Here is a 27,116-nt window from a genome sequence, read left to right as displayed (position 1 = left end):
ACATGGCAGCTCCCAGCCCTCTGTAGCTCTATTTCCAGGGCACCTGATGCGCTCTTCTGGTCTCCAAGAACATCAGGCACTCACATGGTGTGCAGCAAAATAGCCACACACATTTTAAAAGATTTTTAAAATAAATAAGTAAATGAATGAATAAGTAAATAAACAAACCAACAACGACAAAACCCCAGGTACAGTGCAGCTGGCCTAGAACCTCGGCATGTGTGAAACTGAGGCAGGAGGCACTCGGCTGCTGGCCAGTCTGGACTACCAGTGAGGCTATTAAAAAATCATAATAATAGTGTTTTGCTGTTATCTCTGAAAGACAGAAAGGAAGTGGATCCAGGTTTGGGGTAGGGGGGTAAATAAAATAAAGTACTAAATATTAAGAATAAGCCAGGAAGGGGTTGGGGATTTAGTTGAGTGGTAGAGCACTTGCCTAGCAAGCGCAAGGCCCTGGGTTCGGTCCTCAGCTCCGAAAAAAAGAAAAAGAAAAAAAAAAAAAAAGAATAAGCCAGGAAAAAAAACCCCCACTTATTAATGGCTTTGAAATAGTGTCTTAAAACTACATAAACGTACCCCAGCCTCACTTTCTCCAGGAAAAAAACCCTTATTTATTTGGGGCACTGTAAAACCTGTATCAGTTCAACTTTCAAAATTGAAAACTGCTACGGAATGAGCTCAAAGACCTTAGCTGTTGCCCCATTAAATGTTTACTGCCCCAACACAGTACAGCAGAGGGCAGAAAACCAGGTGTCAGAAGAGACAAAGGTGGGTGGAGCCACGGGGAGCCTGGGTGGCCAGGCCCAGAGAGCAGAGGCTGTGCTCACTATGAGCAGGCTGGGCGGGCTGCAGAGACAGGGTAGCACTGCAAACAGCACAGGAGAGGAGAGGCTTCACTGAGCAGCCTCAGCCCAGCCTTCCTGCTCCCAAGCCATCTAGTGGTGACTGCCTCACACTGCCTCAGACCGAACGGGAAGCAAATGAGCTCCCATTTGAGAACCTAGTTTGAAATTATTTATTTATTTACTCATTTATTTTTCCTCTTGTTTGCAATGCTTACAGACTGAACTCAGGGCCTTGGTTGGGAGCAAAGTGCTCTACCACTGAGCCCAGAGCCATATTTTAAAATTTTTGTATTCTTTTCGGTTGTTTTTGAGACAGGGATCACTGACCCAGAACTCCCTATGTAGACCAGGCTGGCCTCCACCCACAGAAGTCTTCCTGCTTCTGCCTGTGTGCTGGGATTAAAGGTTGCACTACCACACCTGGGGCCCCCCACCCCCTCAATTAATCATCATCAAAATATCCATCTAAAGCTTGGTGCAGTGGAGCAGGCCTGCAGGCCAAGCACGTGGGAAGATGAAGGACTTCAGGGTTCATGGTTAGTTTAGAGCTACACTGAGACTTGTCTCCAAAAGCTGGGGTTAGGGGTTCAGTGGTAAAGCAGTTGCCCAGCACAACCGAGTCCCTGGGCTCCTTCCTCAGTACTTCAAAACTACTAAGGTTGTATCTTACTCATGGCTTAGAGGTTCTCCCTTTCTAAAATTTTTATAAACTGCAGGGCGGTGGTGGCAGGTGCCTTTAACCCCAGCACTCAGGGGCAGAGGCAGATGGACCTCTGAGTTCGAGGCCAGCCTGGTCTACAGAGTGAGAGTGGTCTAGGAGAGCCAGGGCTACACAGAGAAATCCTGTCTTGAAAAAACAAAAACAAAAAACAAAACAAAAAAATAAAACAAAAAATCTGTACACTTTACTATTTGAAAACCCTGCAAAACTGTGTAAAATCAAGACACACCAAAATTAACATGTGAATGCATGGAGTGGTTTTTCTTGTTCTAATTCCGTCCTGGTGTTTTCGGTTGTGGTTGGTGGATAACTGCATGAAATACGTTGGATACAGAAAATGTAAATTTCAATGCGACACTCCAAGCTTCTGTCCTGAATGCCTGCTCTCATGGCACCCAGCGAGGTTCACTGAGCTGTGTAAAGCTTGGGTAAAGTAGTAATTTTTTTTGGTTCTTTTTTTCGGAGCTGGGGACCGAACCCAGGGCCTTGCGCTTCCTAGGCAAGTGCTCTACCACTGAGCTAAATCCCCAACCCCAAAGTAGTAATTTTTTAAAAACAAAGTGCTGTCTGGTAATGTCATGAAGTCTGATCCTATTATGTTGTAAATTAGCAAACGCCACTTGCCATTCCTCGATGGTGACGGGGCTTCTCTTAGTTAACTCTTGGTGCAAGCCTTCATTTTCCCTCACCACTTCTTGGACTCGCAGTCTAAAGGTTTTCATTTCCTCCTGAAATAAGAAGCATGGAGATTGTCACGCCCACACAGTGCCAGCCACACCCACAGTGTTAGCTGTGAAGTGCTGCTCAGTGGTCAGAGGACAGAGGCTGCTCTAGCCTCTCCCCGCACGTCCTTAGGAGCGCTGTTTCCTGAGAGAACATCCAAGTCACTCCAGTGTCACTGTGCATTGGGACAAAGAACTTTGGATTTTAAGTAGTCAACTACTAATGATGTCACTTTACTAGAAGTGCCAAATACTTGAAAAATTTAAAGGAAGGTTAAATAAATCAAAGCACCAGAGACTGGAAAGTTTTCTTTGTTTAGACCTTAGAGGGCAAATTGAAAGGGTTTTGTTGTTGTTTGTTTTATTTTTTTTTCCCCTTCAAAACAGGGTTTCTCTGTGTGATCCTGACTGTCCTGTAACTTGTTCCTTAAGTAAATTGGAGTTTTATGTTAAAAAGTATTTTAGGTCCTTTGGTCCTAGACACTGTGGGTCTGTGAGTGGGTCAAGGTATTAGTGCAGGAGTTTTCTAACCTTATCTGTGCACAGCACACACACACACACACACACACACCCCACACACCCGCTCAGTTCCATCAGCCTGGTCAGCCAGACACCCTGAGATATGCAGCTTGGCAGGTATGGGCTCCTGACCTGGGACTCCTTCTGGTGTCCCAGCTGGCACTTGGTGTCTTGTGCAGACTTTGGGTGTCCACACTTCTTCAGGAATGCACTGAAATGGCCTCTTGTTTACTGATCACAGTGCTGGGATGAGCTGAGGGCTGTGTGCATGCTAGGCAGGAGTTACCCCCCAGACGTTTATCTCTTAGGGCAGCATGCCTGCATCTCCCCTCCTCTCCTCACTGCAGTACACATTCATCTGCAGTCTACATGGCTGTTTGCTTGCTTGCCTGTTTATAACTGGCTTGTCGTGCTGAAGCCATTGGAATAGCGGTTTGTCTTTATTGAGTTTTACTGGAACACAGTCCCACCCATCACTGGCACGCCATCTAGGGCTGCTTACCCTACAACAGCAGACTGAGCATCTGTGGACAGAAACTACCTGGCCCGCAAAGTCTGAAATGTTTATCAACAGGTCCTTATAGGAAATGTGGGATGTTCCTGATTTTAAAAGAGCACCCAAAAGGAAATTTTATTATTGATTTTTGATTAGTGAATTCAAGATAATTTATGCTGTTAAAAATCCAAAGTCCAGATGACTAGAGAGATGGCTCAGAGATTGAGAGCACCGGCTGCTCTTCCAGAGGTTCTGAGTTCAATTTCCAGCACCCACATGGTGGCTCACAACCATCTGTAATGAGATCTAGTGCATTCTTCAGGTGTGCAGGCATACATGCAGGCAGAACACTGCATACATAATAATAAATGTTTAAAAAAATCCAATGTCTAATAATACATCTTCATGGGACGGAGCAGGTAATGGGATGCATGACTGAAGATGGGCTTGTGGGACTTTTTAAGGACCGGGTCCCACTCAGGACCCCTTAAAGACCAATCTTCTCTCCCTGGGTCCTTCCAATACAGAGACCTACTTGGCCCTATGTCAGAAGTGAATGTGAGGCATAGAAGGGCCCTGGATGTAGATGATGCCCAGGCCTGGTCCATTGACAGTTGAATGTCGCCATTCTCAAGAAACAGATGAACACACAGAAATGCACGAATTCTTGTTTCTAATACTGCCAACAACCTGATCACGATACACCACTGGGTTAGGGCTTCCTGGGATTCATAAATGCCCTGAGTATGATCTCCCCTTGCCCTGAGGGAGTTAGGGATGATATTCCACCCACTGTTTTTCCTCTGCCTCCCAAGAGCTCCACTAAGGTAGGGCTGCCTCTCCCAAACCACTGCTTCACAAAGCAACCACACCCTGTAGACCCCTCCTCCCAGCACCGCCCGCCTATCATGCTCTGCCAAACACGCCTTCCTTCCTCCCTTACTTCTCTCCCTCTTTTCCTCCCTGGTCCCAGCTTGCCCCTCCTTCCTTCAACAACATTAGGCGCATTTACCTCTGGGTTGTTTCTGCCGTCTGGGGTCTTACTTGATACAGCTTGCCTCAGCCACCCGCCAACCTACCTCCAGGGCGGTGCTGAGTTTGTCCTTTTCTTTCATTCTGTCTTCATAAGCCAGCAACAGGGGTGAGAGGTACTTTATATCCACCTAGGGTGGAAGAATGGAGTGAAGGATAACTAACATAGTTTTTTCTTTTTCTTCTTCTACTTTATTGATTGATTGACTGATTGATTGACTGACTTTTCGACACAGGATTTCTCTGTGTAGAATTAAAGGTCTGCACCAACACCACCCAGCTTATCTGTTTGTTAAACAGCAAGATGACACACTTATTTTGGAATGGTTCTTTGTAGATTGACAGAGCCAGAGAATATGGGCCTGAGATTAAATAACTTTCACTCAGCTGGGCAGTGGTGGGCACATCTTTGATCCCAGCACTCAGGCAGCAGAGGTAGGCAGATCAAGACCAGCCTGGTCTATAGATGGAGTTCTAGAACAGCCAGTGCTACATAAAGAAACCCTGTCTCAAACAACAAACACACAATTAAATAAATAAATAAAATAGAATAAGTTTCACTTACCAACCAGGGGGGTGTGGGGCCCTTAGATGGGAGGCCTTCAATATAGGAACTCTGAAAATAAAGCACACATTAAAGACACAGTCAGTTACACTGTCTCTGATGTCCCGTGTGATAGCCATCTTAAGAGGCTTCATCCTACTGTCTGAAGTCACGTGTACAAAAGCATGTGAAATGACCTTGGAAGTGCTTGAGAGTAACACTCTCTTCTCCTAAGGACTGCAACATGTGTCCTACAAAACATTCATCTAACTAACATTATACTTCATAAACATTAGGATATAACACCGACATATAACACCATTTTTACACGTTTAAACTATTTCCAAGTTTCATGTTTCCACATGAGGAGAAAGAAAGGATGGGAGGAAAGAAGGGTGAAAGGAGGGAGGGAAGAAGGAATAAGGGAGGGGAGGTATGTATGTATGCATGCACACACACAGGCACACACATGCACATGCACGCACACACACACACACACACACACACACACAGAGTGTGCACATGCTCCCCTTCCATAAATAAGTAAGAGGGATCCCATCTGGATAGAGGGACTAGGGAAATGTCATAGAGATGAGGTATTTGCACAGGACAAAAGACACAGGTATGGAGTGGGAATGCACAGGAGGCAGCAGCCAATGGGCCCACTTTCTCTGCCCCACCCCACCCCCGCACCTCCGGCACTTTACCGAAGCACAAGTTTTGGATCATGTGAACTCCCCCAGCTTAATTTTGTTATTAAAAAGTTAACACTGGGAGCTGGTGTGGTGGCTTGTGCCTACGGTCCCAGCACTTAGGAGGCCAAGAAATAAGACTCTTGCTGCAAGCTGAGCCTGCCTGAGCTACACAGTGAGTCCCTGTTTGGATTATAGTCTGACACTCTTAGAAAAAAAGAAAATTCTGGAGTTGTAGAGTACCTGCCTAAAAGTACAGAGACCTGGGTTCAATTACCAGCATCACTTAAAAAGAAAGATTAATATCATACAAATGGAAGAAACCAGTCACAAGAGGCCACTTATAAAATAATTGCATTTCTATGAACTGTTCAAAATAGGCAAATTCCTAATGTAGATTAAGAGAGGCGGTGCACGCCTTTAATCCCAGAACTTGGGAGGCAGAGGCAGGCACCTCTGTTATCTTACTAACAGTCTATGGACCTGGAACTGTAAATACTTGAGTAACAATAATACTTGAGTAACAGTCCTGAATTTCTGTAACACTGTAAGTCTAAAGAACAGGCTGAGAATGGAGCAGCTGAGGGAACCTTTGATCTTTTATGTTTTATGTTTCTTCCCTGGCCCAGTGTTTCCAGGGTCTTTGGTGCCTTCCTGATGGATGGGATGGAGGAGGTGGGATACCCGGGCTATGGCTGAGTCCTGGATGCTGCCACAGCTCAGGCTTGAGCTTGTGGTCTCTGGTTGGTGGAGCTGTCTGCAGAGGCTGAAGAGCCACACGAGGTGGGGTATGGTTCTTGTCAGCTGACAAGACAAAGGCCCTGAGCATAGCAGGCGAGGCCTGCTACCGGTCTGGTTCTTGGCTTCCTGATTTTCAGAGATAAAACAAGCCACGCTGCGCATGCAGCATGGGTCCTTGCTACAGTGGGCGGCGGCCCCTGAACCGCAAGCTAAAGTCGATCAATGATCCCTTAAGGTGCTCCTATCAGGTCTGCTGTCATAGCCATGAGAGGAGAGAGCTTTCTTTAGATGGAATAATTAATTATCCTTTCTTAAAAAAATGTTTTTAGCATGGCATGGTGGTACATCTTTAGTCCCAACACTCAGAAGGCAGAGGCAGGCAGATCTCTGAGTTAGGCCAACCTGGTCTACAGAGAGATTTTCAGGATAGCCAGAGCTATACAGAGAAACCGTGTCTGGAAAACAAAAAAACAAACAAAATGGTTTTTCTTTTTTTTTTTTTCCGGAGCTGGGGACCGAACCCAGGGCCTTAGCAAGCGCTCTACCGCTGAGCTAAATCCCCAACCCCAAAATGGTTTTTCTTTAAAGACTTACTTTTATTTTAAATTATGTGTGCCTGTGTATATGTGCATGAAAGTACAGTGCTTTCAAGAAGCCCAAAGAGGGCATCAGAAATCTTTGAGCTGGATTTACAGGTGGTTGTGAGTTGTCTGATGTGGGTGCTGGGAAGTGAACTCAGCAAGTTAGTACTGCTGAGCTCTCTCCAGCCCCCTTTCTTCTTCTTAAAGCCAAAGTCTTAATGTGTACTTCAGTACTCTTGAGGCCAAGCTGGCCTCAAACCTCAAGCCCAAGATTTCAAGACTCCTCTGCCTTATCCTACTAAGTACAGGGCTGACAAGGGGTGTGTGTGTGTGTGTGTGTGTGTGTGTGTGTGTGTGTGTGTGTGTATGTGTGTGTGTGTTTTCTGATTGTAACATTTTTTGGAAACAGGGTCTCATTATGTAGACCAGGCTAGCACTGAGCCCACAGAAAAAGACCTGCCTCTGTTATCCAAGTACAAGGATTAAAAATGTGAACTCCTAGGGGCTGGGGATTTAGCTCAGTGGTAGAGCGCTTACCTAGGAAGTGCAAGGCCCTGGGTTCGGTCCCCAGCTCCGAAAAAAAAGAACCAAAAAAAAAAAAAAAAATGTGAACTCCCAAGAACCTCTCAAGAACCAGAAATCAATTCAACGGTAAAAACTAAAGACAAACAAACTGAATTTCTGGAGTTGTCAACACTACCTCTTCCTCAGACAAAGGCCGGAATTTTGTCTGGTAGCGACTGAGTTCTACATTCAGGCGATGGATAATCATCTTCAGGCCCTCGTTCTCATCCACCAGGTCTTGGCTTTGCTTCCTTAAGCAAAGCAATTCAGGTGTGACTACTGAAAAATATCGACGGAACGTTATACTACAATCAGTCCTATCAGAGTCATCAAGACTGTATGTAAACTACTAGTCAGACTGTTGTTCCCTTGTAGTGAGCTGTATAAATGTGTATGTATAATTTATATAAATAAGTTAAGACATTTAATCAAAACATTACAGCAGATAAAATCAAAACTCAATAAGCATAAAGGTACTAATGTAGTCTTAGATATTACAACATAAATATCCACATACACATCAATTCTCGAAATAAAAAAGAGCTCTGACTATCCCTTAGTAGCAGTGCCGTGGGAGCCGCACCTTCCTGAGAGGAGGCCTTTTCTGTTTCCTTCAGCTTCCTGTTGTCTTTTTCCACTATCTTGAGCTTCAGCTGTAAGTCCTTCATTGCCTGTCTCAGAGTGCTCAGTTCAAGGCTGAGGGCTTGGTTTGCAGTGTAAAGATGCACTGTTTCTTCTTTTAACTCGTCAAACTTTTCTTTGGTTATTTTTGTATATCTTTGATGTATTCTACCAGCTACATCTGCAAGGTACAGAGAAGTCCACATAATTATATAACCAGTTCATATCAAAAACACTTGACACTTCATTTCAAAAGCCATGTGAGCACTAGTTCACATCAGGCGTGGGCCGTGCCCCTAGTGTCTGAACAGACTCGGTGCCAGGGGACAGTACAGCGACAGTCTGTAAAGGGTGGTGGGGCCAGAGGAGGCAGAGCAGCTCTCATGCTACACGCTTAGCATCCTATTTTTTTTAATATTTATTTTATGTATGTAAGTACATTGTCGCTGTCTTCAGACACACCAGAAGAGGGCATCAGATCTCATTACAGATGGTTGTGAACCACCATGTGGTTGCTGGGAATTAAACTCAGGACCTCTGGAATTGCAGTCAGTGCTCTTAACCACTAAGCCATCTCTCCATCCACTTAGCATTCTTTTAACTATCAGCTAAACCCTTCTGGAATGGAGTGACTTAGTAACCTACCAGCCCCCACCAATTCTAACACTAGTGACGCTTTCAGATAGCATCTGAGACAGCAGAGGTTTCCTGGCTTTGCCAGTAACCTGCTCAGTGCATCTGGTAAAGGCCTTGATTTATGGCTGTGCTGGGTGACCATAAAAGTTCATATAGCTGCTTCCACTACTGGAAAATGTCACTTGGGGTGACCTGAACCCATGTTCCCAAGCCCAGGTCATAAGGGCATCTGAGGATCCTACTCTGGACCTCTTGCAAATCACTGTGATGAGCAGTGTGTCTGACTTGAGACAGGCCACACAAGGGATTCTCAATGGAGAGAAAGCCTGGGAGCCAGAAGTTAGGGCACCAGAGCTCTCTCAGTACCCAACAAAAACCCCCAAGAAAGAGCAAAAATACAGTTAATCCATGCGAAAGGCAACATAATATTTTCAGATGAGTGGTGGGAGACAGAACATCTCCAAACTACAATCCCACTGTGAACTTGGCACAGCTGTATAGGTCAGCCTGGCAAAGCATAGTCCTCACAGCTGAGCCCTTGTTTAAACGCCAACATCCACGCCTCAAGCACATCCCACGGGGCCACACCCCCAACCCCATCCAAGGGCTCAGCACATCCCATAGGCCCACCCTCACAAACTTCTGAGCTCTCCCCACAGGCCCATCCTCACCCCAGCTTCTGAGTTCTCCCCACAGACCCACCCTCACCCCAGCTTCTGAGCTCTCCCCACAGGCCTCCCTTCACCCCACTAACAGTCAGTGACCTTCCCAAAACTAATCACGGCAGCAGACCCCAGAGCCTTCACAGGGCGCTGCAAACCTTCCTTCAGATGGGACTGTTCTAGGCACTGAGTAAACACTAAGCATTCCCTCCCATCATAGTGAACCCCAAAAGGCCAGTACCTGGAGAGGGAGGGGTCTTTTTACACAGTGGTACTTTCTCATCCTAGGGAGAAAAAGGCAGAGAGAGGGTGAGAATGTGTGAGCCCCTCCCACAATGGACTGGCACGGAGGAAGGCTGCGGTGGGGGGTGGAGCTTCCTCTTCCCTTGGCTCCTGAGGGTCTTTCTTTAGCACCAGGACTTTAACTCTCACTGTTTTCTTACAACTGAACAGCATACACTCGGGGCATCCCCTCTCCCAGCTGTCCCCTGTTTTGGCCTAAGTGTTCAATGGCTGTATCTTCACTAAAGGTCTCTTTACTTTCTAAATAAAGTACCTGACATGCTGTGAGTGTGGGACACTGATAGCCCACTAGCAGTAAAGCAAGGTTCTAACTGCTGGGAAAATAGATCATGATGGCCTCTCAATAAGCAGGAAGGCAGGGTGCTGCCGTTGGCTTCCCACTGTGTGTGAGGGTCACCATGTTAGTTTCTGCAGGTAAGGTTGTAACTCTAGTGACAGCCATAGAGTAAGCTTTTGTTTTGTTTTCTGCAGCCCTTGACCCATGAACTCATGGTCCTCCTGCTGGGATGAATGCCACCCAGTGCTGGGAATCAGGTGTGAACCACCACATCTGGTGAAACATGTTTAACTATTAAATTCCTAAAAGGAGACACTTCAGGGATGGCTTCTTTCAGTGCCTGCCCCTTGGTTATTAAAACTGCCTAACAGTCCAGGAATCCTGGAAGTGATTTCTTCCTTTTCATTAGTCATTTTCATAACAAAACTTTGGAAGCTAGGCCGCCCTCCAGGTCTATGAGTATTAAGTGAAGCTAGGTGTCAGGTCCAAAAGAAACTCCATTTCCCCAAATTTGGGGATTAGACAAAAGGCCAGCACTCTGCAGGAACTTGCGAAGTCGGTTCCCCTCTATCAAAGGAGCCATTACCTTACAGCTGGCAGAAGGGACAAATGGCTGTCTGTGGTGCCTATTAGCACACCAAGGCACACGCTGGTCACCAGGCTCCCTTGGCATCTCCCTATAGCCCTGTTAGGTCAGCTACTCTTGGTCTCCCTCTCTTGCTTCGTCTCTCGCTCTCCCTCTTTTCTCCCCTACACCCCAAGGCCAGGTCCAGGCTGTTGGCCATGCTCAGTCTACTACTTTCTCCCTCTGCTCTGAGCTCTTCCCTGGCTGTACTCTCCTTTCTGGCTACAATAAAAGCCTTCCCTTTAACTACACTGTGGAGCAATCTTTCTTTGGTTCATACATTAGGAATGAAGTTTACTCATAATGCACTTGCCTAGCAAAGCACAGTGTGCTCAGTTCAAGACTCAGTATCTCAAAATATTGGTGTATGTGTGTGTGTGTGTGAGATAGTAGACTCCAGCTCCCACAGGAGCCCTGCTGAGACACTATTCAAGTGCCTCTATGACAAGCATCCTGGAGGCAGGATTTCTCTCCTGGGAAGTGAGTTTACATCAGAGTGGGTATGAACACATTCCTTGCTACCCACCCCCTTCCCTGCCTACTGCCTGGGAATGAGAGAGCCTGGCTGCAGGCCTGTGCTTTGTCACCTCCGCCATCCTTAGAAAGGTATAAAGGGGAGACCCTGCTTTTGCTATGTCCTCAGATCCTTTACTCGGGAGACTATTTACTGGGATGTTATTTGTCGCTGGTGCTTAGGCCTGAGCTCTCACTGGAGCTCTGTTATCTCTGTCTGCCTGCCTGTCTGCCTGAGGCATAAACAAGGCTAACAAACCCCTTGGTCCCCAGTAATCCACCTCAGTGCCTCTCGAGTCACTCCCCTCTAACACCTCACCACTGAGGAGGTTATTCAGTGAGGCATGCAGCAGAAAGAACTCTTATGAGAAGATCTTGTAATACAATGTGTTATGATGAAATAAAGGATCATAGATCAGGATTAAGCTGGTTTCCAGCCAAGGAAGCAAAGGAAATTGAACACGTATTAGTCAGGAAATGGAAACACAGTACAGAGTTGGGGACAGAAGTCACAAGATTCAAAATTAATAAAAAGAATAAATAAGTAAGAGAAAATCAAAGACAAATTGTAGTGAAAAGTCTACTTTTAAAATAGGAATTCTTGAAAATAAGCTTACCTCTAGATTCGGAACAGAGGGCTTAACATCTGGTTTAAAAGAGAAAAAATGGAAAGCTTCAAAAGATAGGAAATTAGACACACAAAAGAGTGTGCTCATCAACTCAGACTTACCTTGTCCCCAAGTGTAGAGCAAGGTCCCAGGACAAGGCAGGGGCCTGACCTTGACTGGGCCATCTCTCTCTGACCCTGAGCTCCCACACTGCTCTTCCCTACATCCCCTGTCACCGGTTTCTCCTGTCAGCCAAGGACGGCCAACTCCTGCCTCCACTCTGCCCTTCCTGTCTACAGGCGCACACAAACTCAGTCATGAAAAGAGCAAACGGCTCAGCAATATGAATGGCAACAGATCTGACAGGGTCTTGTCCATGTGTGGTAAATGAGGAACCCGAGGAAGACACCCTCCACCCGACTTGGCTGACATTTTTCTCTGGTGCAAGCGGGAAGCCTAGGCTCTTTCTAACTCCCCACCATTGATCTGGAGAGTGTAAACAATGCACTGAACAGCAGACACTGTGAAAACCAAAAAAGAACCAACTAAGAAGCTTAAAGCACACAGAATTCTCAATCTACTTCCCACCTCAGTAAAATTCCCAGTAGTTAAACTATCATCATTTGAGCAGTTCAGTTCTGAAGAATAACTTTTTTTTTTTTTTTTTTCCGGAGCTGGGGACCGAACCCAGGGCCTTGCGCTTACTAGGCAAGCGCTCTTCCACTGAGCCAAATCCCCAACCCCAGAAGAAGAATAACATTTATTGGCCTGACATAATTGTCGTCTCTGAGGCTTCTGTTTCCTAGACCTAATCATGGAAGTTTCTAGTTTCCATACAATCCTCGAATTTTCGGTCTCTCTCTGAGTTACTCTCAGTAAGTTCACCCTCTCTTGGTCTTTCAGATCTCTGGCTGGCTGGCAGGTTAACTCAGCTGTACTGGCTCAAACTCCTCTCCAAGAAGACTCATTCAATCTGCACCCCTCCTCTCTCCTTCTCCTCTTTTCCTCCCCTTCCCGGCCTCTCCTGCATTTCTCTGCTTGGCCTCATACTATCTCTAGCAATCTGTTCTAATCTTCTGGTTCCTTCCCATTCTCTGGCTCATGCAGCCTGTCTCTGCAACACTGTCCTGGTGAAGCTGCCGCTTGTCTTTTCCCACACTACTCCTTAAGTAACTTCCCTTTCCCTCTCTTCTCAAGTGAGTTGGGCAGATCCTATTTTGTTAAATCTTTCTCTGATTCGTCACTATGTCTGCCCCTCAATTAGATATCATTTCCAAACATGGGTGCACCCTTCTACAAGCTAACTTTACCTTGTTTGGGATTAAAGGTGTGTACTAAGGGACTGTCTGTATTCTAGCCAGAGGGATGAAAGATGTGTGCTACGGCCGAGCCGCACCAAAACAAGAAACAGTTTTCAGTAAATAACACAATCTTAGGGATCCCAAAACTGCTTCCTTTTTTTTTTTTTCTTCCGGAGCTGGGGCTGGGGACCGAACCCAGGGCCTTGCGCTTCCTAGGCAAACGCTCTACCACTGAGCTAAATCCCCAACCCCCCAAAACTGCTTCCTATCTTTGCCATTGTGGGTCAAATTCTCACTGTGCCAAATAAGATATATCAAAAAAGTCAATGTGCATTCCAGAATTATAACAGGAACATCTTATACATCCAAGCATCATCCAACAAGTCCCTCACTGATGGCCCACTGTGGCCAGGCCCTGCAGGCAGCATGATGACAGGGGCACAAGGAAAGGCACATAAACACAGACACAGCCTGAGCTGGAGTCCTCTGCCAACAAACAGAACAGGCAACATGGGCTCTAAGAGAGCATCTTATACGGTCAGGGCAACCTCACATCTGGGCCATCTATCACTTGCAGTGAGAACGAACAGCAATGCTTCCTGGTCAGAATCTCAGAGCCACAGCGCAGAGGTGTGCTGGCCTAAGAACAGATAACAGAAATGTTGCCATGGTCAGCTCCTTCCTTACCTTTCTGTTGAGTGTCCTGCGGTGTGGAGGAGGAGGAGGAGGAGTCTGAAAGCCAGTCTTGCTCAGAAGCATCACCTTTTCTCACCAGCTTTTGTGACGACGATACCTTTCGGTTATGAGAGAGAAGCAAGCATGCGGACCTGTTAGCTGTATACATCCTCCTAACGGTTCAACTGTCTCACTTCCCACAGTGCCCACAGCTGCCACACTGAAAAGGGCTGGAGATGCTGTGGCAGGAAGAAACCACAGGGCCTTGCAAATGCCCGGGCAGAAAGTCAAGAGCACGCCTACTGTATTTAGGCTAGGGGGAGCTTCATATCCTGCACTGCCTGGATGGCTTCCTCTCTGCATTTCTGCAGGGACCTGCTCAGGAAAGTGGCTCTCTCAGGACAGCACCCAGTGCCACCATATCCAGCTCTGGTGCTCCATTATGAAAGTGCATTATGCGACAAGAAGTGCTGGCCACTCTGGGAGAATGTTCTGGGCTGAGAACTGCCTCGGGCTGAGGCCCATGATGCTCATTATGTGACTCCACTGCTGGCACTGTTTCCTCGTGAAGCAGGATTACTTCTCCACTTTCACCATGCACAGAGCTACAAAACTGTCCCTTAGGGGCACTCCCTCTGGCAGGGCTCTGGACAGCAGGGTCACAGGGCAGCTGGCTGAGAGGAGGAGCCATGAAACACATCCTGTGGATACAGTAACACCTAGGCCCTTCAGGTGCACTAGCCTCGCTCAACTGATTCTTCAGCAAAAATTTGCTTGGGATCAGCATGGCTTAGCAGTAGTGTGTTGGGAACATGGGAAGGATACCCCTGTGGTTGGCAGGAAGTTGGTAAGAGCCACATAGGAAAGGAATCATAGGAAAAGAAACTCAGAGCCAAGAGCTAAGGCCACTGCAGCTACGGGCTCTGTGCACATGGCTCCAAGGTGACCTGGTTTGGGATGAGCAGTCAACAGAGTTCCTAATGTACTTGTTATTTCAGAGAAGGAGAAACAAAGTGACCTCTTACTTTTTATCTCCTGGGAATGAGCATCCTTGGTCAACTGTGGAAGACATATTAAACGACTCACAGTCACCGGAAGTGTGAAACTGATAAGAAAATGCCAATGGCATCCGTGGAGATTGTCTGGCAAATTATTAGTTAGATAGATGACACACACACTTCTGATGGGACACACACACACACACACACACACACACACACACACACACACACCATGAGGAAGTACACACCCACGGGGTATGCACATGCGTATCAGACGCATAGGGAAATGTTTCCTTTAGCCCATTCTTAAGAAAATACAAACAGGCCTGGAGAGATGGTTCAGTGGTTAAGAGCACTGATTGCTCTTCCAGAGATCCCGAGTTCAATTCCCAGCAACCACACCGTGGCTCACAACCATCTGCAATGGGATCCGATGCCCTCTTCTGGTGTGTCTGATGACAGCTACAGTGTACTTATATAGATAAAAAGAAAATACGAATAGAAACCAGCAGCAGCAAACTGAAGGTGAAAGGTACGGCTGCCTGGGGAAGTGACATGACACTGCTACACAAGGACCAGGAGCACATGTGAGCAGAGCGACAGAGGCGGAAAGGCTGAGACTGGACAATGCCCAATGCCGAGAGGAGCTGAAGGGATGGCTCCGAGGCTGAGCTGGCTCAGGGTTGGCTGCTCTTCCTCAGACCCATATTGTGGCTCACAGACATCTGTAACTCCAGATCTAAGGGATCCAAAGACCTCTTATTGTGTAGGCACTGCCTGTATGTGGTGTATAGACATACAGACGAAACACCATATACACAAAAATCAGAGCGAGTAAATATTTTTAAAAAGAAATTATAGTATATAATGGTTGTTTTCTGAAAAATAGTATGAACCCTTTAAAAAATAGAAATAAAAAAATGGAAAAGATGGCATGGTTTGAGGAAAGACTGGGAAAAGGTGTTTGCTGTGCAAGCCCAGGGACCCAAGTTCAACCCCTGGATCCTTGTTAATGGTGGAAGGAGAATGGACTCCACGCAGGTGTCTGACCCCCACACATGCACATGGGGCGCATTCACACAGGCACACACACATGCCCACGATAATAAACTTCTAAATTTTTAATGTAAAGAAGATACCCAAAGGAAGGGACAATGAAGAGTGTCAATCAAATAGATATTAGGGAGGCTGGAGAGAAGGCTCAGCGGTTAGGAGCACTGGCTGCTCTTGTAGAGTACGTGGGTTCAGTTCCCAGCACCTACTCAGTGTCTCACAGCCATCTGTAACTCTAGTTCCAGAGGATCTGACACACTCTTCTGACCTCCTTGAGCACCAGGCATGCATGTGGTGAGCATACTTACAGGCAAAACACTCACACATAAAATAAATAAATCTAAAAAAGAAGTTAGTTATTAGGGGAAATGCATATTTAGATTGATTTCAAAATCACATAGACCTAACAATAGAGTAATTCAAATGAACAGATGTTAATACGTCCCACGTCTCCACGTTCCGCAGGTTAGAAGGCTTAGAAGTGAGTGCAGCATGTCAGAAGTCCTGTAATGAGCAATGGAAGCAAGGGAGAGAAAGCCCGATGGAAGCAAAGCCAGCCGTAGCATTAGCGTGTGACTGAGTGACGTCACTGTACCAGCCAGCACTGAGTGACCAGGGAAAGCACAGGGTCTAGCACAGACCTACATGCAAGTCTGACAACTCTCATGTCAATCACGTGATCATGCCTCCTCAAATGCAACCTGTGGTCATGAGGTGCAATGCCATGATGGGGAGCCAGCTTGGGGAAAATCTGGACAAGAAAATGTAAGGGGCCAGTTGAGGTGGCACAAGCCTTTACTCCCAGCACTCAGAAGGCAGAGGCAGGGGAGCCTCTGTGAGTGTGAGGACAGCCTGGTCGACTTAGTGAGTTTCAAACTAACCAGCTCAAGGCTACATAGTTAGATCCAGTCTCAAATGAACCCCAAAAAACAAATAACAACAACAACAAAAGCACACACATGAGCAAGTGTAACTTATACACACTCACACACACAGACACACACACAAGGAAGCATAACACACACACAATGCACTCACAAACATTATACACTCAATCAAGCAAGCATAATACATACACACACTCACACACACTTATGCTCACACTACACACACAAAATGCACACACAAGCACACCACACACACATACACAGCAAAAGAAGAATCCCACACACCCTCAAAAAGATGTTTATCTTTGCCTTTGAAGAACTTGACTTCAAAGGATAAACCAGGAGGTTTAAGGTTTACTCGACCCAGATAGACAAGGCTGAACACACAAGCAACGGAACAGAGCGAAGACGATGCCCACTCAGGTGTTTCCGGCAGACAGAGGACCTAGGGCTGACTCCCTGCTACCACGGTAGCAGGATGGAAGCAGCTTGGGAATGTGGAGGTTACCTGACGCCTGAGAGGCACAGCGTACGCTGCACCTCTGCCGTCTCCCACATCCTTCCAGGTGGTGGACTCCGACTCCCTGCAGCTGCTGGACACCTGTGTTTCAGCATCTTCATCCTCCCGGTAGCCCAACGTCTCAAAGGACGGCAAGGAAGTCCTTTTCGGCTCATTCTGCCAGCTTTGCCTGTGTTAGATCATTAACGAATAAAATAAGCAAACAATTATTTGGGAGCTAGCGGGGCAAAAGGAAGCTGTAATACACGTATTCAAAAGACAGCAACATGGGTGTGTGCATGTGTGCCTGCGTGTAGGTAAATGCTTGTGAGTGCAGGTGCCCGTGGAGGCCGGAGTATCAGCTTCCTCTGTTTATCAACTGCCTAACGTGGGCACTGGGAACCAAATTTGGCCTCCTCCAAGAGCAGAACATGCTGCATGCTGTACTCTTCACTGCTGGGCCATCCTCTTCAGCCCTTGTTCTGTTTGTTGAGATGATCTCACTGAGTAGCCTTGGCTGAACTGCGACTTGTTACGTAGATCGGTCTGGCCTGCCTCTGCCTCCCGTGTGTTGGGATTAAAGGCATGCACCCTCACACCCAGCAACTTGTAAACTCTTACAGCCAAAATTTAAATGGTAGCTTATGTACTTTTTTTAAACATATGATTAAAAGAAAAATGTTTGGCTGGAGGCAAACCTAGTGGTACGGCTTTTGGCTAGCAGATAGAGGACCTAGGACTGACTCCCTAGAACTGCAGAATACCTCTGTTGTTTGCTTTTGTTTTGAGACAGTATTTCACGTAGCCCAAGCTGGTCTGAAATTTACTGTATGGCCAAGGAGAGCCTTGAACTTCTGATTTTTCAAGTTCCATCTCCCAAAACCTAGGACTACAGATGCCACAATCCCAGCCCCCCAGCACTCTCCTTCACAGAAAATCGACTCATTTTACCTTCTAAGTTCCTAGCTTAGAAGTACATGGCAGTTGGCTGGGCACTCGAGTTCATGGTCTTACATTGTGAACACCTGGACTGATCCTTTCATCCCTTGGAACGGACTGGGGTGGAGGATTTGGACAAGTTTCAAAGCTGACTTGTTTTCACATACGTCAGCTGATGTACAGAAGTCCGTCCTTCTCCCTGGTCTGACTCAAGTGCCCAGTACACTCACAGCACCTCTCACCACTGAGCCGAGTGACTCACACTCCTGTCACTACTTAGCATTGTGCTTTAAAGTATGGCAGGGTTAGCCTAGGCCTCACCTGGACTGGCATTCTTCCTTTGAGGGTTTTCTATCCTTTTTCAGTTCAATCCAGCAAAAATGTAACTCTTAGAAGAAAAACTAGCTATATTCAAAAAGGCTAGAGTCAAGATGAGATCCCACAGTGCGCTGCTATAATCCTGGGAGCCAGAAACACAAGAAGTATAATCTGAGGCCATTCTGATCTACACAGAAAGACCTTGGCTCAGAGCTAAAGGAACAATTATTGTCCCTGTCAGTGCCTGCTGGACACAAGTAAGGGGAACCTGGTGTGATGGTTTGCATATGCTTAGACCAGGGAGTGGCACTATTAGAAGGTGTGGCCTTGTTGGAGAAGTGTGTCACTGTGGGGTGACCTTGGAGACCCTCCTCCTAGCTGCCGGAGGATGCCCAGTCTGTTCCTGGCTTCCTTCAGATGAAGATGTAGAACTCTCAGTTCCCCCTGCACCATGCCTGCCTGGATGCTGCCATGTTCCCACCTTGATGATAATGGACTGAACTTCTAAGCCTATAAGTCAGTCCCAGTTAAACGTTGAAGTTTATAAGACTTACCTTGATCTTGGTGTCTGTTCTCGGCAGTAAAACCCTAACTAAGATACCTGGTGACTATACCCCACATGGCCCCATACACAGTGGACACAGCCATCCTGAGCTGCCGTCTACTGCCCTGAGAGGATGCAGAGCCACAACATGTCCCTACCGAAGCCTCAGCTCTGAGGTGGTGGCATATGGCTCGATGAAGCTGTCCTTTTCAACTTGGGAGGCATCACTCTCAGACCGGGATCTCTGGCGAGGCTGAGGAATGGCAACTGTCTGTCCAGTCAAGGTGGTTGCCAGGATGGCTGCAGCCAGAGCAGATCTACGAACAGAAACATGCCAAACAGGCCCTGAGCAATGGGCCTTCAAGCTGCAGGCTGACAAGTGACAATGATGGCCCATCGGAATCCCCATTTAGCTCTCATACTGACTGTATGAATCTAATTTATGCAGTCCATTTTTATAGCAACTGAATGCTTTGTAAACTCTATCCAGTTCAGTGGTTCTCAATCTTCCTAACGCTGCGACCCTTTAACAGTTCCTCATGTTGTGGTGACCCCCAATCATAAATTATTTTGTTGCTACTTCATAATTTTAGTTTTTCTACTATCGTGAATTGTAATGTAAACTTGATAATACAGGATGTCTGATATAAAACACCCAATGAAGTCACAGTCACAAGCCACAGGTTGAGAACTGCTGACTTAGCCAATAGGACATTACAGCAGGTTGTAAATCTACATAGTCAGACATGCAAAACCTATATTTAAATTGTTTTCTTATTAAAATGAAAGATCAGAATGAAATAAGAAAATGAGATACAGGAGGACTTAAGCCAGGTATGATAGCACACATCTTTGATCCCAGCACTCAGGAGGCAAGGCAGGCGGATGGTTGGGAGTTAGAGGCCAGGTTGGTTTACATAGGGAGACCCTGACTTTAAAAAAACAAAAACATAAATAGCCAGGCGACAGTGGCCCACTTGTGCGTGGTCACCGCTTTCAAACACCTGCAGAGTCAGTGTGGATGAAAACTAATCATAAAACTGGTAGTTCACTCAGAACCAGGATCCTAGTTCATTTCTAGCTCAGAATAAACAACACAACTGACAGCCAAATGCTGGTGAGAGTGTGAAGTAACTGCTGTTCACACTGTGGTGGGAACACAAACACAACAGTGGGGAAAAGCTCCACAATCACTTCAGAAACAAAACGGGTTTTGTGTTTTGTTTTGATTTGTATTTTTTAAGAGGCTGGAGGGCTGGCTCTGCGGTTCGAGCACATGAATCTCTTCCAGGGGACCAAGGTTTGGTTCTCAGCACACACACGCACACACACACACACACACAGTAGCTCAAGGTTTGGTTCTCAGCACACACACACACACACACACACACACACACACACACACACACACACACACACACGGTAGCTCAAAACCATCTGTAACTCCAGTCACAGGGGACTGAACACCGTCTTCTCACCTCTGAGAGCACAAGCAGGCATGTGGTACACAGACACACATGCAAACAAAACACTCATAAAACAAACCTTTACAAAGTGTTTTTAAAAAAATCAAGATCTCACTATGTAGCTCAGGCTAGCCTAGGGCAATCAGTCCTCCTGCATCAGCTTCTTGAGTGCTGGAATTACAAGGGTATGCAACCAGGCTCTTAAAATTTTTTTTATTACTTGTAATTATGTTTATGTAATGTTTGCCTGTGTGTGGGTATGGGAAGTGAGTACAGGTGCCCAAGAAGACCAGAAAGGTTGAAGCCGGAATTACAAGCAATTGTGAGCTGTCCCATGTAGTTGCTGGGAACTGAACCCTGGTCCTCCACAGGAGTAGTGGATATTCTATCAGATGAGCCATCTCTACAGGCCCACCAGGCCCTGGTGGAAAAAGACTTATAGAGCCCACAGCATGCTCACCATGAAGCTCCTGTCTCATTTGTTCTGCAGACAAGGTAGGTAAGCTAACCCTCTTGTGCATAAACACAAGTCTCACTGATACAAGACAAACACTGAGGAGCTGGACAGACCACCTTCCTGCCAGTGGGGCTACTGCCATGACATTTTAAGCAGTGATCAATAACTGAACCTCACAGGTACTGAGAGGGGTGGAAGAGACACTGCTTTTCAGTACCCGCTAGGCTACTTGGCACAGATCGATCACAATAATGGCTGTCTGTGTTATGGACTCAGTGCTGCAGGCAAAATCAAACACTAAAACACCACAGAGGTCTTTCGTCCTCTACTGTTTAGGAAGGAACCCAGGAGCTTCATGTATGCTGGGCAATGGTGAATCACCAAGCCCTATTCCCAGCCCTTCAGAGTTTATGTTCTAATCAAACGCACAGAATATACCAGTACCAAAGAAGATCACAGAAAATTCCTCTAAAGTGGAATTGGCTCTTATAGAGAGCTAATAACGAAATCAATTTACACATTGAAACAGAGTAGCGGTGGACTGAAGACAGCTCAGTTATAACACGTACTTCTCTTGCAGAGGACCTGATTTGGTTGTCAGCACCTACACTGAGTGGTTCACACCTGCCTGTCACAGCAGCTCCAGGGGACCCAATGTCCTCTTCTAGATCCCAAGGGTACCCACATCCAAGTACACACACACACTAATACTCACATACATGCACAGACAAAGACTCCAGGCTGGCCTCGAACTCATCTACCTGCCTCTGTCTCCTGAGTGCTTGGATTAAAAGAATATGCCACCAGTGCCCAGCTATAAATAAAAATTTAAAGGACAACACCAACAAAGTCAGACTAGCTAGGCATGGTGACTCATACTCTTGGAAGGCTGAGGCAGGAGGACTGCTCTGAATACAATGTCAGCCTGGGCCACAAAGCAAGACCCTATAGAAAACAAAATAGTCTAAAGTTTTCCAAGTGTCTGATACAGTGGTCCCAACAATGAAAAGAGAGTGGGCTGTGTGCTACACCAAACATTAGGTGGTTAGGAACACCAGTTCCTGGCAAGGAATATGTTCCTTCCTTTAACATAAAGTAGGTTTTTGTTTTGTTTTGCTTTGCTTTGTTTTTTAAGGCAGGATTCTATCTAGGAAGAAATTTTTGTGCAGGTCTCTTAAAAGTACTGTTAACCTGGACGGACTTAGCTGAGATTTAGAGCACATGTTTAGCATGCACAGACCCTGGCTTCCACTCCCAGGAAGAAAAGAGAGAGGAAGGAAAGAAGGAAGGGAGGGAGGAAGGGAGGGAGGGAAGGAGGGAGGGAGGGAGGGGAGGGGAAGGGAGGGAAGGAAAGGAAAGGAAAGGAAAGGAAAGGAAAGGGAAGGGAAGAAAAGGAAAGGGAAGGGAAGGAAGGGAAAGAAGGAGGGAGAGAGGGAGGGAGGAAGGGGGTAAAGGACTGAAGGATTAACTTAAACTTGGTGCTTATATTTAGTAGAAACCAACTGCATCCAATCCTGAAATTTGAGACACTCCACTGAAGATAACAGATCCCAGCGAGTCCACTGGTGCTCAGAGAAGCCAGATTAAGTGCATTTTGGAACAGAGGTAAATACAGCAGAGTCTTCTACTTGTGGCCCCTTGGCCAGTGTGATCAGTTCCAGGATTCGGGACTTGATGGTTAAGCTTAGGGGTGACCCTTGGTGCCGCTCATCTTGATACTTACCTGGGCCTCTCTGGAGAGGGGTTGGGGCTTCGGGGAGGGGGTGTGCGTGGCACAGCTGGCTTCGGAGCAATGCTGGCTGCAGGGAGGAAGCCATGGATGATGTGGTTCTGCACAAATGAAACCCAAGGCAGGTCACTGGGAGGAGGAAATCACCTGGGTCCTGTGCCACCATCACCTCCCAAGCTGAGGCCACAGGGATCCAGTCCCAGGAGAGTCCCTTTACCCTGCTGCTGTTCCCAATCCCGGGGCGTCACCCGGGGTGCACCATCATGGCTATCCATCTCACTTTCCTCCTCCTGACTAACTGACTGATTATAATTGCAAACTGATCTGGATTAATCCACACCTAGTGCATTATGAAGCACACCTTGGAGTGTCTGTGGGAGGGCTTTTCCAGAGAGGATTAACTGAGCTGGATTATTGTACCCTAAATATGAAGAGGACCAACTCCTGGGGCAAGAGACTTAGACTGAAGAAAAAGGGAAAGAGGAGAGGGAGATCAGCTGGGCACCATCATTCTTCAGTCTTAGCTTCCCCCTGAATCGTGTCCCCTCAAAACCATGAGCCAAAATAAAGCTCTACTCCCGTAAGCTGCTTCTTGTCAGGTCCCAGCCAGCGAGGAAGGTAATTACACTGACCATTATCTTAGGCTTCCAACACACAGCACTGTCCCCAGTGACGTTACCCAGGTCTTCCCACTCCCAAGCCACAGGTGCCTCTCTTATCTTTATCAACCCTGGAACTCTGAAATGAGTACTGACTCCTCTCACAGAAGGAGCCTGACACCCGGTGGCTCATCTCAAAGCTACACATTGAGGAGAACGAACTTCTACATATGATGAAAGTCAGAGGGGATGCCGCCACCCCACTTTGAGTAACTGGGAGGAGGGGTCTCTCAAGTTTCTGAACCCTGTCCAATCTTTTCTGGGCACCAGTCACTCACACCCACGAGAGGCAGGGCATCATCATGAATGATGAATACGCTCTGTCTTCATCCTCGGGAGCATAGAATGAGAAAATGCCTACACAGTTATTATAGAACACAGAATCATGAAAAGTCAAAATAGCCCAAGGAGAGAAGGGTTGCCACCCCATGCCTGCTTCTCCTTCGGGGTAGCCAGGCCCATTGTGCACTGAACTGGACTGGAGGGAGGGAAGCCTAGCCGGGCACAGGGGAGTGCAGGGTGGGATCATGGTTGGTAACAAACACACCCAGGAACAGTTTTGGAGAACTGGTTCGTTTATTGGAGGGGGTGGGGGAATTAATGCCCCTGGGGAGATGGCCAGGGTCTCTGGGGCAAGTATTATGTGGCTGTTTACCACTGGCCAGGGCAGGGGTGTTGGAAGATGCTTCATTTCCATATTCAGGGGCTGTAGTGGGGAAGAGGAATGGGAGACCTTATACAGTCAAACAAGGAATGAAGTCTAATAACTGTCAGGGTACTAAGCTCTTATTAGGATTGATGGTGGGAAAGCCGCTGGCTTTATGGTACCAGGCTGGGAGGAGCTAGCCAACTCCTGGGAAGTATCGGGGTTGGAGCTCTTTCAACCCTTCCTTCATAACTGGCCATTACTGTCCCATAAAGGCTCCCTTTCAGGGTTTTTTGTTTTGCTTTCTTTTTTTTGAAAAAAAAAAAAAGATTTACTTATTTTATGTGTGTGAATGTTTTGTATGCATATATGTATGCATAGCACATGCATGCCTGAGTTTGTGGAGGTCAGAAGAGTACATCAGATCTCTTAGAAATGGTGTTTCAGGGGTTGGGGATTTGGCTCAGTGGTAGAGCGCTTGCCTAGCAAGCACAAGGCCCTGGGTTCGGTCCCCAGCTCCGGAAAAAAAGAAAAAAAAAAAAAAAGAGAGGTGGTGTTTCAGATGGTTATGAGTCGGCATGTAGGTGCTGGAAGCAATATGTAACCTTAACTGTGGGATGATGTCACAAGTGAGGGGCAAGTACAGGATAGAAGAAGGCCTGTCATTGGAGGAGAAGGAAAGATGGGCAGGAGAGATGTTTGAAGGAAGAGGAGACTGGAATGGAAAAGAGGGAGAGACGGGAGGGAGAGGGAGAGAAGCCGTGGCAGGACAATATGGTGGGGGATGTTAAGATTCCATGCTGTACCTTTACAAGTTGTTACAAATATTTTTAAGGGATGGATGTGTATTGGGCTTTGTGTAGGTGGACAATTATATTTTATCAATTGGGCCAAAGGTTATTGTATTGTGTGTTCTTTCCTGTAGCAATTTAAGTGAAAGAAAGTGTGTGGCGGCTGGACTGGGCTGCCACAGAGTTGGGATGTGTGTTTCTGGCAATGGAAACCTGCCTTGGGAACTAGATAGGCAGAGAAATTGCTGACAGCTCAGAGAGGCCTTTGGCAGTGTGATATGGGGTGGAGCAGAGGGGGTGAGATGCTTTGCTGACTGAGAATTAAGATTTCCAGCAGATATCTTGGGGTACCGCGGTACCAGACCTAGCGAGGTAAAAGACGATAACATTTTTTTTTTTTAATTTTTACAACAACACTTAACCACTGAGCCAGCCCTCCAGCAAGGAAACTTCAAGTTTTTCCTTAGGAAAAGGACACAGAGACATTAAGAATGGGTCTTCAAAGATGGCCCCTGCCTCTGTATTGGAGAGGGAGCAGCAGCATGAACACGGGAAGAGACAAAACACCAATGGCAGGCAACTTAGACAAGGAAAAGAGGACACGAGGGATCTGTGGATCATTTCAGTTTATTCCTGGGGGCTGGAGAAATGGTCCAATGGATAAGAACATGTACTACTCTTCCAGAGAACCTGAGTCCAGTTACCAACACCAATACCAGGCGACTCACAACTGCCTGTAACTGCACCTCTAGAGAGTCCACTGTCTTTGACTCCTACCGGCAAATGTACAAACTCATACTTGAGACACTTATACATAATTAAAATAAGTTTTTTTAAGGTTATTACATGGACAATATAACTCAGTGGCAGACTGTTTGTCAAGTGTCCAAAAGGGCCTGGAATAGTTACTTTCTCCTGACCTTGCGACAGGGTTTCACTGTGTAGCTTTGACTAGTTTGGAACTCACTTATGTAGTCCAGGCTGTCCTGAGGTCTGCCTACCTCTACCTCCAGAGTGCTGGGATTAAAGGTGTATGCTATACTATTCCTGGCCTAAAGGCCCTGAAATGGATCCATAGCACCACAAAATATAATTGGCATGGTTAACAGTAGTGAGAGGAATGGAGTGTGTGTCATGATTCCTTGAATCACGTTCCTAGAAAAATGAGTAAGGAGCCAAGTGCGATGGGGTAAGCCTGTAATCTCAGCACTCAAGAGGCAGAGGTAAAAGGGTTGTGGGGAGTTTCCTGGGCTACTTAGCAAGGAAACCAAAACCTGTATCAAAACCAAAACCAAACAGAAGAAGAAATATAAACCAGCAAGACATCAGAGAATGAGACTAGGAAGACACTTCATGGCACATAGTGACAAAGTGGCTTTAAGAACATCCGAAAGGACACATCCAGGCAGAAGGAACAGAAAATGTCAGTGTGTCTGGCTAGTGAGTGTGTGGTGGAGGACAGTGGGTTCTACTAAAGGCAGTGGCGTGATCAGATTTGTTGTTTTTAAGTTTCAGTCATTGCTCTGTAGACAGCAAATCTCGGGGACCTCAGAGGTGAAAACAGAGAACCTAGAAAATATTTGATTAGGAAGCAGTCCGGGTAGATAGAGGCCAGGTTAGGGTGGGTAAGGTAGAATGTGGTGGGCAGACGGACTTGCTAAAGCCAGTAGGTGGTGAAGGGTAGCAGGGAGGAACCAAGTATGACTTCCCTGCGGGGACATCCAGCCATGGAGCAGTTTTCAGCAAGACAGGAGTGAACTCCTGGTCAAGGAGAGAATCCTGACAGGGAGGTCAAAATTCCTGTCTGTGGCGTACTCTGCACATGAAGGATTCTTCGGCACACGAAATCTGGACTTCTGGAACTTAATGCTCCCTGATAGCGTGGCCGCCTCGCTCCTAAAACAGGCCTTAAAACCTGCATATGAGGGCCGGAGAGATGGCTCAGTGGTTAAGACATTGTTTGCTCTTCCAGAGGTCCTGAGTTCAATTCCCAGCAACTACATGGTGGCTCACAACCATCTGTAATAGGATCTGATGCCCTCTCCTGCTATGCAGGCATACATCCAGACAGAGTACTCATATAAATAAATATTTCTTTTTTCTTAAACCGCAATGAAAGCCTGGAATTACTCACGAACTGGCTCCGGCGGTTCCTGCGGAAGCTGAGGAGCATCCTGGCTGAGGGCTGCGGGCTGAGGCGCCTGGTGCTGGACTGGCTGGAAGACAGCCCCGCAGCCTGCACAGCTCCCCACAGTCTAGCTCCCGCGGACCCCTGACTTTAAAACAAACACGTCTCATATTGGCTCTGTTTTGAGTCTCAGCCAATCAGAGTCAGTTTTACTGCCACCCGTTGCCCTTGACAACCGAGCAAGGCGTCATTCAAATTCCAGCCACTGAGGAAGCAGGCTAAGTCTTTCGCTCTCTTATTGGCTATACTACACGCCAATCT

General features: G+C 46.7%; 1 protein-coding gene across 4 annotated transcripts in view; it reads right to left on the bottom strand.

Annotated features, from left to right (window-relative positions):
* Nucleotides 1–26,958, bottom strand: part of Cep89 (centrosomal protein 89) — a 41,900-nt gene extending 14,942 nt beyond the window's left edge. For 2 of the 4 annotated variants that reach the window (XR_005501821.2, XM_063283711.1), the window contains exons 1-12: nucleotides 26,802–26,958; nucleotides 22,566–22,672; nucleotides 19,078–19,236; nucleotides 17,128–17,308; nucleotides 13,691–13,796; nucleotides 11,712–11,740; nucleotides 9,618–9,660; nucleotides 8,041–8,259; nucleotides 7,594–7,736; nucleotides 4,901–4,951; nucleotides 4,383–4,466; nucleotides 2,191–2,294 (exon numbers count right to left, since the gene is read on the bottom strand). Coding sequence is in view for 2 of the 4 variants with exons in the window: in XM_063283711.1 (XP_063139781.1) it covers nucleotides 2,191–2,294; nucleotides 4,383–4,466; nucleotides 4,901–4,951; nucleotides 7,594–7,736; nucleotides 8,041–8,259; nucleotides 9,618–9,660; nucleotides 11,712–11,740; nucleotides 13,691–13,796; nucleotides 17,128–17,308; nucleotides 19,078–19,236; nucleotides 22,566–22,672; nucleotides 26,802–26,840 (1,265 nt within the window). In the remaining 2 variants the exon portion in view is untranslated. The remainder of the gene's footprint in view (nucleotides 1–2,190; nucleotides 2,295–4,382; nucleotides 4,467–4,900; nucleotides 4,952–7,593; nucleotides 7,737–8,040; nucleotides 8,260–9,617; nucleotides 9,661–11,711; nucleotides 11,741–13,690; nucleotides 13,797–17,127; nucleotides 17,309–19,077; nucleotides 19,237–22,565; nucleotides 22,673–26,801) is intronic. The other 2 variants (NR_172209.1, NM_001394861.1) reach the window with 1 other exon arrangement.
* Between the last annotated feature and the right edge of the window lie 158 nt (nucleotides 26,959–27,116).

The sequence above is a fragment of the Rattus norvegicus genome, chromosome 1, assembly GCF_036323735.1.
Source record: "Rattus norvegicus strain BN/NHsdMcwi chromosome 1, GRCr8, whole genome shotgun sequence".
Taxonomy (NCBI): Eukaryota; Metazoa; Chordata; class Mammalia; order Rodentia; family Muridae; genus Rattus; species Rattus norvegicus.
Note: the sequence above shows the minus strand (reverse complement) of the source record. Positions and strands in the feature narration are given on the sequence as shown.